Genomic DNA, 12,894 nt, shown 5'->3' on the forward strand with positions numbered 1-12,894 from the left:
GTGAAAACGGCTTTCCGCAGCCCTCTGGAAGGCTGAAAATCAGCTGCCTGGAGGGGTGCTGTGCTGGCAAACATGGCTCCACGTGCCACCTGTGGCATGCCTGCCATAGGTTCCCCATCCCAGGCATAGGAAACAAAGCAGAGGTGGGTTGCTCCCAGTTCGGACCGGATCGGCAGTGGAGGAATGTTCTGCCCACCTGCCCAGACACTTCCACCAGATGGATTCGTAACTGGCTGACCAACCGCACTCAATGTGTAGTCCTCAATGGAACTGCATCTACATGGAGGGGGGTATGCAGTGGAGTACCCCAAGGCTCTGTTTTAGGCCCAGTACTCTTCAGCATCTTCATCAATGATTTGGATGAGGGAATAAATGGGGAACTCATCAAATTTGCAGATGACACCAAGCTGGCAGGAATAGCCAACACTCCAGAAGATAGGCTTAAGATACAGAAGGATCTTGACAAACTTGAACATTGGGCACTATCTAATAAAATGAAATTCAATGGTGAACAGAGGAAGGTTCTACATTTAGGCAACAAAAACGGAATGCACAGGTACAGTATAGGTGGTACCTTGCTCAACAGTAGTAACTGTGAAAGGGATCTTGGAGTCCTAGTGGACAACCATTTAAATATGAGCCAGCAGTGTGCAGCAGCTGCCAAAAAAGCCAACACAGTCCTAGGCTGCATCAACAGAGGGATAGAATCAAGATCACGTGAAGTGTTAATACCACTTTATAATGCCTTGGTAAGGCCACACTTGGAATACTGCATTCAGTTCTGGTCGCCACGATGTAAAAAAGATGTGGAGACTCTAGAAAGAGTGCAGAGAAGAGCAACAAAGATGATTAGGGGACTGGAGACTAAAACATATGAAGAACGGTTGCAGGAACTGGGTATGTCTAGTTTAATAGAAAGAAGGACTAGGGGAGACATGATAGCAGTGTTCCAATATCTCAGGGCCTGCCACAAAGAGGAGGAGGTCAACTTATTTCCTAAAGCACCAGAAGGCAGGACAAGAAGCAATGAATGGAAACTAATCAAGGAGAGAAGCAACCTGGACCTAATGAAAAGAAGGACTAGAGGAGACATGATAGCAGTGTTCCAATATCTCAGGAGTTGCCACAAAGAAGAAGGAGTCAAACTATTTTCCAAGGCACCTGAGGATAGAACAAGAAGCAATGGGTGGAAACTAATCAAGGAGAGAAGCAACTTAGAACTGAGGAGAAACTTCCTGACAGTTAGAACAATTAATTAGTGGAACAGCTTGCCTCCAGAAGTTGTGAATGCCCCAACACTGGAAGTCTTTAAGAAGATGTTGGATAGCCATCTGTCTGAAACGGTATAGGGTTTCCTGCCTAGACAGGGGGTTGGACTAGAAGACCTCCAAGGTCCCTTCCAACTCTGCTATTGTATTGTATTGTATTCTGCTTATGCGTGCACATGCAAGCAAACTGTAGTAAAAAAAATGTGGAAACCCACCACTGGAACAGCGCTATTATGGAAACGGGTAGCCCTGCGAGATATACTTTCGAAACTTCCTCCCAGAGGGGAGAATCCTGATTTCCTTCTGATGCGTTGGACTAACAAGTTTTTCAGAATTTAGAGGCTGGATCAGGGGTCTCGAAACATGGCGACTTTACAACTAGTGGACTTCAACTCCTGGCTGGCTGAGGAATTCTGGGAGTTGAAGTCCACAACTCTTGAAGTTGCCAAGTTTGGAGATGCCTGGGCTACATCTTTGAGAGGCAAAGGTTCCTGAACAAGCAGAAATCACCGATATTTACCTTTTTCAATAGACATGCTAACCGCTTGGATCTCCCACGTGGTGATGGAATCGGGAAGATGAAATACTTCCCTGAAAAACACCAAGAAACACCAAGAAGATGAGTTTCCCTTATCTTTCTATATCACGGACATTTCCACCAAGGCCATAAAAACTCTTCAAAATCTTTAATACAGTCACTAGTCATCATTAGACTCTTCACTCTTGCATTAAGCCCTCATCCCAGCCCTCCAAGACCCATCGACAGGTAGATAGTCCACGACTTACGAGCACAGTTGAGCCCAAAATTTCTCTTGTTAAGCGAGACAGGTGAGGTGCTAGGTGAGTTTTGCCCCATTTTAGGACCTTGCTTGCCACAGTGGTCAAACGAATTGCGGCAGTTGTTAAGTTAGCAACACCGTTGTTAAGTGAATGTGGTTTCCCCATTGACTCTTCTTGTCAGAAGGGGGCAAAAGGTGATCACGTGACCCTGGGACACTGCAACCGTCATAAATATGAGTCAGTTGCCAAGCGTCTGAATTTGAATCACATGACCCCGGGGAGGCTGCTACGGTCGTAAGTGTGAAAAAACAGCTCTAAGTCCTTTTTTTTCAGTGCCGTTGTAACTTTGAATGGCCACTAAATGAACTGCTGTAAGTCGAGGACTACCGGTATGCAGGCAAATATTTGGGCTCAGCATCTGCTTCCAGGTTCCCTGGAGCAAGTGATGGGATTCAGCCAGTTCGCACCTATTCGGGAGAACCGGTTGTTAACTTTCTAAGCATTCGGAGAAATCTTATTTTGTTTTTTTCGACTTTACAAGGCTAATCCTGTAAGGAAGGCAGGAAGGAAACATTCTGGTGCTGCTTCTAGCCCAATCTGTATTGCCCTGCTTACAGAAACTGCCTCTCCGGTTAGCCCTTGTTACATTGTAACAGCTAAGGCGAAGCGCCCATCGACGTGAGCGATGTTGAGTTGGCCACGCCCACACGGTCACATGACCACCGAGCCGCGCCTACCCAGCTGGTCCTTAGGGCAGAGAACCGGTTGTTAAATTATTTGAATCCCACCACTGCCTGGAGCCCAATATGTGACATGGATGAAGCGTTCCCAAGAAATGAAACATGACTTGTAAACGAGTTTCTACATTCTACTCACGTGAGGGTTTGATCCACCACGAAGGTTTTCCATAGCCAGCTCTCAGGGAAAAATCTGCGCAGTGTGATGACATCATCATCAAAATAATTTTCTTCATCTTCATCATCAACTATGTAGAAAGAGAAAGTCACCAGCTAAAGAGGGCGGTTTGCTCTTTTCTGAAAAACCTTACAGCATGGTTTTCCAACCTTGACAGGTTTAAGACTTGCGGACTCCAACTCCCATAATTCCTTAGCCAGCCATGGAATTCTGGGAGTTGAAGTCCACAAGTCTTAATGTTGCCGAGGTTGGAGACCCCTGCCTTAGAAGGAATGGTAGCTAGGCCTCTTAACTTTAGATGTCTTAACAGTTGCTGCGGTGTCTCTGGAATTTCACTGCGATTCAGGGGTGAAATCCTATCGGTTCGGACCGGTTCACCCGAGCCGGTAGCAAAAACAAATGCTACCACTTCGGGTGAACTGGTAGCTCCGAGGATCAGCTGTGCGGCAATCAGCTGCCGCTGTGTGATCATGCGGCAAAACTGATTGTCACACAGCTGATCATTGGAACTACTGGTTCGGCTGAACTGGTAGCATTTTAAAATGTTCTGACAATCAGCTGTGCCGAGTGATTTATATTCGCTAGAAAGCAGGAAATCCTGCTTCCTAGAGAATCGAAATCACGCGGCACAGCTGTCCCCCCCTCGCTGTTCTACTTAATCCTCCTTTTTCAGCACTATGCAGTAGCATCTATGCGCAAATTGCGCGTGCGCATGCAAAGCAAACCAGTAGCAGACTTTGGAGCATTTCACCCCTGCTGTTACCCCACTTTTGTGACTTTCTGACAAGCAACGTTAATGGGGTAACTGTGTTACCAATCTAGCAGCTGCAGTGACTCACTTAACAAGGGTGTCAAGAAAGGTGGTAAAATGGGGCAAAACTCACTTAAAACTGTGACATTTTAGCAACCGAAATTGGGATCATAAGTTGAGAACTACCTGTATACACTACGGCAGTGTTTCTCAACCTTGGTCACCTGAAGATGCGTGGACTTCAACTCCCAGAATCCCCCAGCCAGCTGGCTGGGGAATTCTGGGAGTTGAAGTCCACGCATCTTCAGGTGGGCCAAGGTTGAGAAGCACTGCACTACGGTCTCTGAAACTCCTTGTGGACCAAAATAATTACTTACACGCAACCTAAGTTGAGGTTGTAAATCGAGGACTGCCTCTATATGCTTCATAGGGACGTTAGCCTAATTTAGTTTGGCCAGATTCCGTCTATGGGTGAGGAACAATGAACAAATCTGCTTTTAAGAATGACGACGTTTCTTTTCTTGAGTTTAGAGGCTGACAGAAAGATATTACGCCTGTTGTGAGGAAGACCGCTGAAGCTGGAACTCTTTGTTCTGAAATGTGCTTTGGGAGCTGACAGGGAATTGATCTTCAAACACGTGGGTTGCCTTTCCTCATCTAACCTTCCGCTTTTCCTATTCAGCTGGCTCAGGGTTACCATACTTGCCCCTTGCAAGCCCATGGGATCCCCAGGACTGGCGACGTAATTTGGCAGCATGGCGGCAACAGTCAAGGAAGACTTCACGGCACTCAGTGTTCTGAATCCTTTTGGCACGTTCTTCGCATGACCGGGCATTGCGAAGCTGTATAATGCCACCCTTGCAGCATTTAACTTGAGAAGGTGTGTGGTATTTGCCAACTGCAGAAGAGAGAGGGGGAGAAGAAGATAAAATATCGGTGGATGTAAAACGCAGAAACAAAAGAGATACCGATTTCACCTTCCCTTCTTAGAATTCTGATTAGTCTAGCCCAGGAGTCAGCAATGTGCGGCTCCGGAGCCACAAGTGGCTCTTTCATCCCTCTGCTGCGGCTCCCTGTCGCTCAAAATATGCGTCACAACCGCCAATGTGCGACACCCGCTGGTACATGATTTGCGGAGCTTTTCAATCCCTGCTAGCCAACCATGGTTAAATCCAAGGAAAGAAAAGTTTCAGAAGAAAACAGAATGTTTAATTCAACTACATATGATAGTTTCATGGCCGCTCAGGAAATAGTCAGGCACGGGAAGGGTTTTGTGGCTCCCGGTGGTTTCTTTTCTGTGGGAAACAGGTCCAAATGGCTCTTTGAGAGTTTAAGGTTGCCGACCCCTGGTCTAGCCCAGCAGTTTCCAAATGTTTCTTTCTGATAGACCAGGTGTCAGGCCTGTAGTTATGTTCCTTTTAGGATCTTTGACCTGCCACACTTTCTATTATTTCACTGGGCTGTTTCATTAGTGTACTAGTTGGGAGGGGGGAATAGAAAGGAGTAGAATTGTGGAATGTGTTGTTGTCATTCTTTTCTAGAAGCCCAAAGTCATCTTTTGCTTCCGCACCTCTGCACCTGACCGGAACCAGCTGGGTGGAGATGCCAGCGTGGCCGAAGAAGATTGGACCATGTGATGGATTTATGGGCGTGGGGATAAAATCATGAACTTTCAACTGGGTGGAATCCCAGGAAGTTTTCAGATTTGGGATTCCTCAGATGTGCCAACATGTCTGTCTTATTAAATTGGAACTTTAAGGATAGCTCTGTCTTGGACTCTGATTTAATTCTGCATGATATTTGGAACGCTGACACCAGGCCTGCATTTTTCAACTTTTGCAACTTTAAGATAGATGGACTTTAACTCCCAGAAATCAGCAGCTTGACTGTCAAGCCGGCCTCCCTCAGCAACCAAGAAAGAAATCACTTAATTCCATTTTGCAGAATTAAGATTATTTTTACTGTTTATGAAAAGATAGCAGCTAAGCAAAGAAAGATCTGAGGCAAAAGCGCGCGAAATCATACATATCAATATGTGACCAAACCCCCTCCCCCTGGTAACCCTCATCCCACTGTCCAATCTGCAAATCTCCTTAGGTGTCATGTGATTCCATCTTCAAGGAGCATCATCAGGTTGGTATGCAGGATGTTTGGCCTTGACCAACACCAAGCACTAGTCTTCAGCATGCGCAGTAGACGGTGAGACCAAAACTCCCTTTTTACAATCTCTCCTGTACTTAAACTTCCCCTCCCAAATACCAGCCCCCACTCCCCGTTTCAATGGCAGCCGAAAGCAAATAGCGAAACAGAGGCTGACATTGACACTGGTGTGTAACGCAGCTAGAATTGAAGCTGGCTTTTAAAAAATCCACTTTTTGGTTCGGTCAGGGAAAATGTTCTGAGTTCCTTGACTCCCAATTATACTTCGCAGTTTCTCTGCCTCTCCAGAAGCAATTCAGGCGAACAAGAAAACAAACAAAATAACTTTACATTTTTTTTTTGTACAATTTTCCCACCACTTAGCCTACACCAGTGTTTCTCAACCTGGCAACTTGAAGATGTGTGAACTTTAACTCCCAGAATTCCCCTAGCTGGCTAAGGAATTCTGGGAGTCGAAGTCCACTCATCTTAACATTGCAAAGGTTGAGAAACGCACTATATCAGATCATTAGGCAGCTTTTGAGGAGGACTACATAACCCGAAGGTTGGCAACACAACGCTTTCTGATATTTAGACACACCCTTACCTTGCATAGATGGTATCTGTAGGACCCCCAACAGAGGTGGGTTGCTACTGGTTTGGCCCGCATTGGGCAAACTGGTAGTAGCGGTGGTGGGAGGCTCTGTCCACCCACCCTTGAACCCACTAGTAGAAAAATTGGCAACCCACCTCTGACCCCCCAAGTCATTCATCCATTCCTATATTCAGTCAATCAATTGTATGTATGTACGGCATTAAATCAGCTCAAAATGGCCGACATTTTGCGAGATGATCAAATCTCATGAGATTTCAGCAGTCAAGATGTGGGGCAAAAAAGCTGAATGCCCGTGAGATTCAGAAGACCCAAAATTCAGGAGATTTGAAATACAAATCCTATAGCTTGGGAACAACTCTGAAGATATGAAGAATCCATTGTGATTACTTTGTCCCTCTAGCTATTACTAAATACAGATACTCCTTGATTTACAACCACTCATTTAGTGGGCATGGGAAGTTACAATGACACTGGAAAAAAAATAACTTTATGACCGTTTTTCACACTTACAACTGTTGGGGCATCCCCGTGGTCACATGATCAAAATCCAGCCGCTTGACAACTGGCATGTATTTATGTTACATGGGTCGTGTGATCACTATTTGTAACCTTCCCAGCCAGCTGACAACAAGCAAAATCAAACGGGAGAAGCCAGATCCACTTAACAACCGCATGATTCGCTTAACAATTGCAGCGGTCTCCAACCTTTCTAAGTTGGCAGCTGGCACGGTGGGGTCATTTCTGCAAGCATGTGCTCTCCACTCACACGAATGGAGTTTTATGCGCGAGGGGACGATGCTTGCGCTCTTGCGCAAAGCTCCATTCGTGCTCACGGCAGGCATTTGTGCTTGTGTGCGAAGCTCCACTCATGGGAGCAGAAGATGCTCACATGCAATGCTCCATTTGTATGAGTGGAGCTTTGTATGCATGTGCAAGCGCCTTCCACTTCACTCACACGCTTGCCCATTTTTCCAGCAGCCCTATTTCAAACAGGCCGCAGCCTGTTAGTGGGCTGTGGCCCCAGGGATGTGGGGGACCCCTGTTCTATATTACAGCACCCCAGAGAGTGCTGTAAAGCACTATGGGGCAGTATATCAGCCTAAATGCTTGCTTGTATTTGTATTTGCATTTGAATGAAATTCAATGGTGAAACAAGGAAGGTTCTACATTTAAGCAAGAAAAACAAAATGCGCAGGTACAGTATAGGTGGTACCTTGCTCAACAGTAGTAACTGTGAAAGGGATCTTGGAGTCCTAGTGGACACCCATTTAAATATGAGCCAGCAGTGTGCAGCAGCTGCCAAAAAAGCCAACACAGTTCTAGGCTACATAAACAGAGGGACAGAATCAAGACCACGTGAAGTGTTAAAACCACTTTACAATGCCTTGGTAAGGCCACACTTGGAATACTGCATTCAGTTCTGGTCACCACGATGTAAAAAAGATATGGAGACTCTAGAAAGAGTGCAGAGAAGAGCAACAAAGATGATTAGGGGACTGGAGACTAAAACATATGAAGAACGGTTGCAGGAACTGGGTATGTCTAGTTTAATGAAAAGAAGGACTAGGGGAGACATGATAGCAGTGTTCCAATATCTCAGGGGTTGCCACAAAGAAAAGGGAGTCAAACTATTCTCCAAAGCACCTGAGGGCAGAACAAGAAGCATTGGGTGGAAACTAATCAAGGAGAGAAGCAATTTAGAATTGAGGAGAAACTTCCTGACAGAACAATGAATCAGTGGAACAGAATTTGCCTCCAGAAGTTGTGATTGCCCCAATACTGGAAGTCTTTAAGAAGATGTTGGATAGCCATTTGTCTGGAACGGTATAGGGTTTCCTGCCTAGGCAGGGGGTTGGACTAGAAGACCTCCAAGGTCCCTTCCAACTATGCTATTGTATTGTATTGTATTGTATTGTATTGTATTGTATTGTATTGTATTGTATTGTATTGTATTGTATTGTATCGCATTTCTATTTGTACTTGCGTTTGCATTTGCGTTCGTATTTATATTATTTTATTTTTATTTTTGTTTTGTTTTGAAAATTTATATTGCCGCCAACTCGCACATGGAGACTCAAGGTGGCTTACAATGATACAAAAACTATATAAAAGAAATAAAATAATAATAATAAAAATAATAAAACAATAAATTAGTAAAATAATAACCCCCCTCCAGCGACAACACACATTCGTACAAACCATTTAATGGGCTCCATCCTGCTCTGGGTCCTCCCAGGTCTATATTAATTCTGGCTCTCCCTAGTAAAGTTCTTTGCTTAAATTGGAGCTACTGTGTTCCTAGAATCACAACGGAGAACCTCATCTCCCAGCACTTACCCTTCTTGTCTATCTCCTGTTGAAATGACAGGGAACGCTTTTTCCGGGAAGCATTTTCTTCACATCCATATGCTGTGGAAATGAAAAGGAAAAGATGAACAGAAACCCAATACCTGGCATCCTTCTAGTGACATGCGGTGAGGTTTATGGCTGGTGAGGCTGGTGACGTCATCAGGAAGGCGGGGAATGGGACCACATGTGCTGGAGGCTGAGGCTGCCTCAGCCTCCAGCACACGTGATCCCATTCCCCGCCTTCCTGAGCGTGCTCCGCCGGCTCGCGCTCCGCAGTCTTCGAAAGCGACTGGGGAATGACGAGAACCTTTCTGCCTCTGCTGGACTTTGCGCAAGTCCAGCAGAGGCAGGAAGGTTCTCGTTGTTCCCCAGTCGCTTTCGTGGCTTCATCATCCAGGAGCGCCGACAACATTTCTGCCTCCGCAGCTCGCGGGCGTGGATGGACGGAGGTAGCCAGAGTGGCGCCGAGGCAGTCCGGCGGGCGAGCGACCGAGGACCTCCATCGCTCGCTCACTCGCTCTTTCGTCTGCCCGGACCGCCTCGGCGTTGCTCTGGCTACATCCGGCCGGCCGCGCCCGGGAGCTGCGGAGGCAGAAATGTTGTCGGCGCTCCCAGATGACGAAGCCACGAAAGCGACTGGGGAATGACGAGAACCTTCCTCCAGTCGCTTTCGTGGCTTCGTCATCCGGGAGCGCCGACAACATTTCTGCCTCCGCAGCTCCCGGGTGCGGCCGGGCGGATGTATATAATATTATTTTATATATATATATATATATATATATATATATATATATATATATATATATATATATATATATATATATATATATATATATATATATATATATATATATATATATATATATATATATATATAGTATATGATATTATATACTATTATTTCATGAAGAGAGGTGAGGCTCTGCCTCCCTTGCCTCCCCTGACCGCACGTCCCTGCATCCTTCAGTCTCAAAAGACTATGGTGTGGTGATCTGGAAAGAGGTCCTAAAGCAGCATCTGGTGTGGCTAAAAAGGCCAAATCGAGAGGGGCAATCCCTTCCACACTGAGGGCAGATACATTCTGTCCCCTGCCCAGCCCCCAGATTTCTCTGATTCTGGGACTGTCTCTTTGCCTCAGCCTGCCGAACAATTGTCTCTTCGAATTGGAGAAGGCCATGCTGCGTCTTTCAAGCTGAACGATCGGAGGTCAAGGCTTCCCAGCTATTAATGTCCATTCCCAAGGCCGTTAGATCCCTCTTGCAGATATCCTTATATCGTAGCTGTGGTCTCCCTCTGGGGCGCTTTCCCTGCAAGAATTCTCCATACAGGAGATCTTTCGGAACCCGACCATCAGCCATTCTCACAACGTGAAACTCAATAAATAAATAAATAAATACACACACACATAAAATCCCACTAACAGTATTAAAAGGGATGATTCCTGATGGACAAGGAGAGCTGCGGTTTCTCAGAAACGGAAGAAGAAAATAAATATTTGTCAGACAGTTAAGCAAGTGAATGGGCGCCAATGAATGCCCAGGCGACTAGAAAGTTGTCAAAAATCTGTCAGATTTGGTTGAAATTTCAGACAAGAGGGCACAAATCTAAGAAGAAGAAAAGGGCATTCTCCTTGCGAGATTTTGACAGTTTTAACCTTACATCTTTCTGAGCCAACCAAGAGGGTTATTTCATTTCTTCCCCTCACAGCTTTGCCATTTCTATGATTCATTTTCTTTATGACTATGAGGATAGAAACTGCTGATAATTGCCCCTTTCTTTTCCTTTCTTTTCCTTCAGGACCAGAGGTGGTATTCAGCAGGTTCTGAACAGTTCTGGAGAACCGGTAGCGGAAATTTTGAGTAGTTTGGAGAACTGGCAAATACCACCTCTGACTGGCCCCGCCCCCGTCTATTCTCTGCCTCCCGAGTCCCAACTGATCAGGAGGAAATGGGGATTTTGTAGTAACCTTCCCCTGGAGTGGGGAGGAAATGGAGATTTTACAGAATCCTTCCCCTGCCATGCCCGCCAAGCCATGCCACGTCCACCAACCTGCGCCCACAGAACCTGCTGAATACCAGTAAAAATGTTTGAATCCCACCACTGTTCAGGACTGGTTACTCACCCTTCCGGAGGGGGCTTTGCTGTCCGCCGGCACGAATTGAGAGACCAGCATCGGCGAAGACACCCAGGGAATCCTCCCCGCCGCCAGCAGTGCAGCCGAGATCATAACTTTTCATGGCCTCAAAAACCTGATTTCAAGAGGGAAAATAAATACACCTGTGGAAAGATGATACAGCCAGGAAGGGAGAGAGACCAAAGAAAAAGAGAGACTGCTTCTATTATTGGTGTGTGATGTTTCACTGGACCAGTGTCTCTCAGCCTTGGCAACTTTAAGATGTGTGGACCACAATTCCCAGAATTCCCCAGGTAGTTTAGCTAGAACGAGAACAGGTGCAAACATACCGTATTTTTCAGACTATAAGACGCACCGGAGTATAAGACGCACCAAGATTTTGAAAAGGTAAATTAAAAAGAAAAACATTTTTTTGCCCTCCCTGGCCCCCAGGAGCACTAGGCAGGCCTCCCAAACCCTCTGCACACCTCTTTTTTTGTGAAAAATGGGGCATGCAGAGAGTTTGAGAGGCCTGCAAAGTGCTCCTGAGGGTCGGGAGGGCAAAAACGAGCAAAAAATGGGCCCGCTTTTCACAAAAACAGCTCCATTTTTTGCAAAAAAAAAAAAAAGGGACATGCAGAGCCTTTGGAAGGCCTACAGAGTGCTCCTGGGGGCTTGGGAGGGCACAAACTCCCCCGTTTTCACTCATTTTTGCCCTCCCCAGCCCTCAGGAGCACAAGAGCTACCATGGCCTAAGATGGGCAGTCAATAAATATAAATGAATGAATTAAAAAAAAATGAATAAATAAATACTGCTAAACAAATAATTCCCTCAACACTGTCAAATTATTTACTAGGTGTGCACTACTATTAATCTTCTCATCCTTCCTCTCACCCATCCCCTCCCACTTATGACTGTATGACTGTAACTTTGTTGCTTGTATCCTTACGATTTATATTGATCGTTTCCTAGTATGGTTTGATTACTTATTTGTAACCTATGACTATCATTAAGTGTTGTACCTTATGATTCTTGACAAACGTATCTTGTCTTTTTATGTACACTGAGAGCAAATGCACCAAAGACAAATTCCTTGTGTGCCCAATCACACTTGGCCAATAAAGAATTCTATTCTATTCTATTCTATTCTATTCTATTCTATTCTATTCCATTCCATTCCATTCCATTCCATTCTATTCCAATCTATTCCATTCTAGTCTATAAAAATATTTTATTTCTCGTCCTACCCTCAGGGGCCCAAACGTGCCCATCAAATTCCCAATCATCATAGCTATCTTAAACATGGAGTCGAAACAAGGAGTTGCGTCCCCAAGTGGCTAAGAAGAGTGGCTGTAGCAGAAGGCACCATACCTTGCCTTGTGAGAGTCGATTCTTCCCGTTGAGAGCGTAAACGGCAGTATCCGTGGCAGAGAGAGAGACAAAGGATTTGGCATCCGTGTTTAGGGTAAGTGACACGCGGGACTGTGGCTGTAGACGGTCTATGTTTGACGAGGAGCGAATCTCCAGCTGAAGTTAGAAAAACAGAGTGAGGGAGAAGCAGGACAGCCAACCACAACGTCTTCCTTGATCTCTAGGTGGGAGAAGTGACAACTTCATGAATTACTTGGGAATTCCAGAAGCGCTCTCCGAAATATTTGGAAAGTAATGGGTTGGTCTTTCCTTATTTTTCCTTCCTTGCTCTCTTCCCATCTTCCCTTATTTTTCTTTGTCTTTCCTCTTTCCCTTTCTCCTTTCCTGTCCCCTCTTGCAAGCTCAAATGCAAAAGGGGAAACATTTCTCCTTTTTTTCTGTTTTAAAGGTGGCCTAAAGGTGGAGCTCTTGCCTCGCAAACAGGAGGTTGTGAGTTCGATCCTAGGTAGAGGCAGATGTAGAGTCTCCTGCTTGGCAGAGTTTGGACTAGATGACCTGCAAGGTCCCTTCCAAACTCTGTTACAATCTGTT

The 12,894-nt window shown here is 45.5% G+C and overlaps 1 protein-coding gene and 1 long non-coding RNA gene across 2 annotated transcripts in view; one reads left to right on the forward strand and one right to left on the reverse strand.

The window, feature by feature from the left end:
* LOC309383178 overlaps nt 1-12,894 on the forward strand; it is a 474,080-nt gene that overhangs the window by 194,957 nt on the left and 266,229 nt on the right. The gene's annotated exons all lie outside the window — the stretch shown is intronic.
* LOC309384223 (complement C4-B-like) overlaps nt 1-12,894 on the reverse strand; it is a 91,174-nt gene that overhangs the window by 42,157 nt on the left and 36,123 nt on the right. Inside the window, exons 14-19 of the mRNA XM_081937464.1 lie at nt 12,304-12,459; nt 10,941-11,067; nt 8,807-8,878; nt 4,412-4,612; nt 2,925-3,033; nt 1,789-1,859 (exon numbers count right to left, since the gene is read on the reverse strand). Of these exons, the coding sequence (XP_081793590.1) occupies nt 1,789-1,859; nt 2,925-3,033; nt 4,412-4,612; nt 8,807-8,878; nt 10,941-11,067; nt 12,304-12,459 (736 nt within the window). The remainder of the gene's footprint in view (nt 1-1,788; nt 1,860-2,924; nt 3,034-4,411; nt 4,613-8,806; nt 8,879-10,940; nt 11,068-12,303; nt 12,460-12,894) is intronic.

This window comes from Natrix helvetica, assembly GCF_964273705.1.
Source record: "Natrix helvetica genome assembly, chromosome: 1".
NCBI lineage: Eukaryota > Metazoa > Chordata > Lepidosauria > Squamata > Natricidae > Natrix > Natrix helvetica.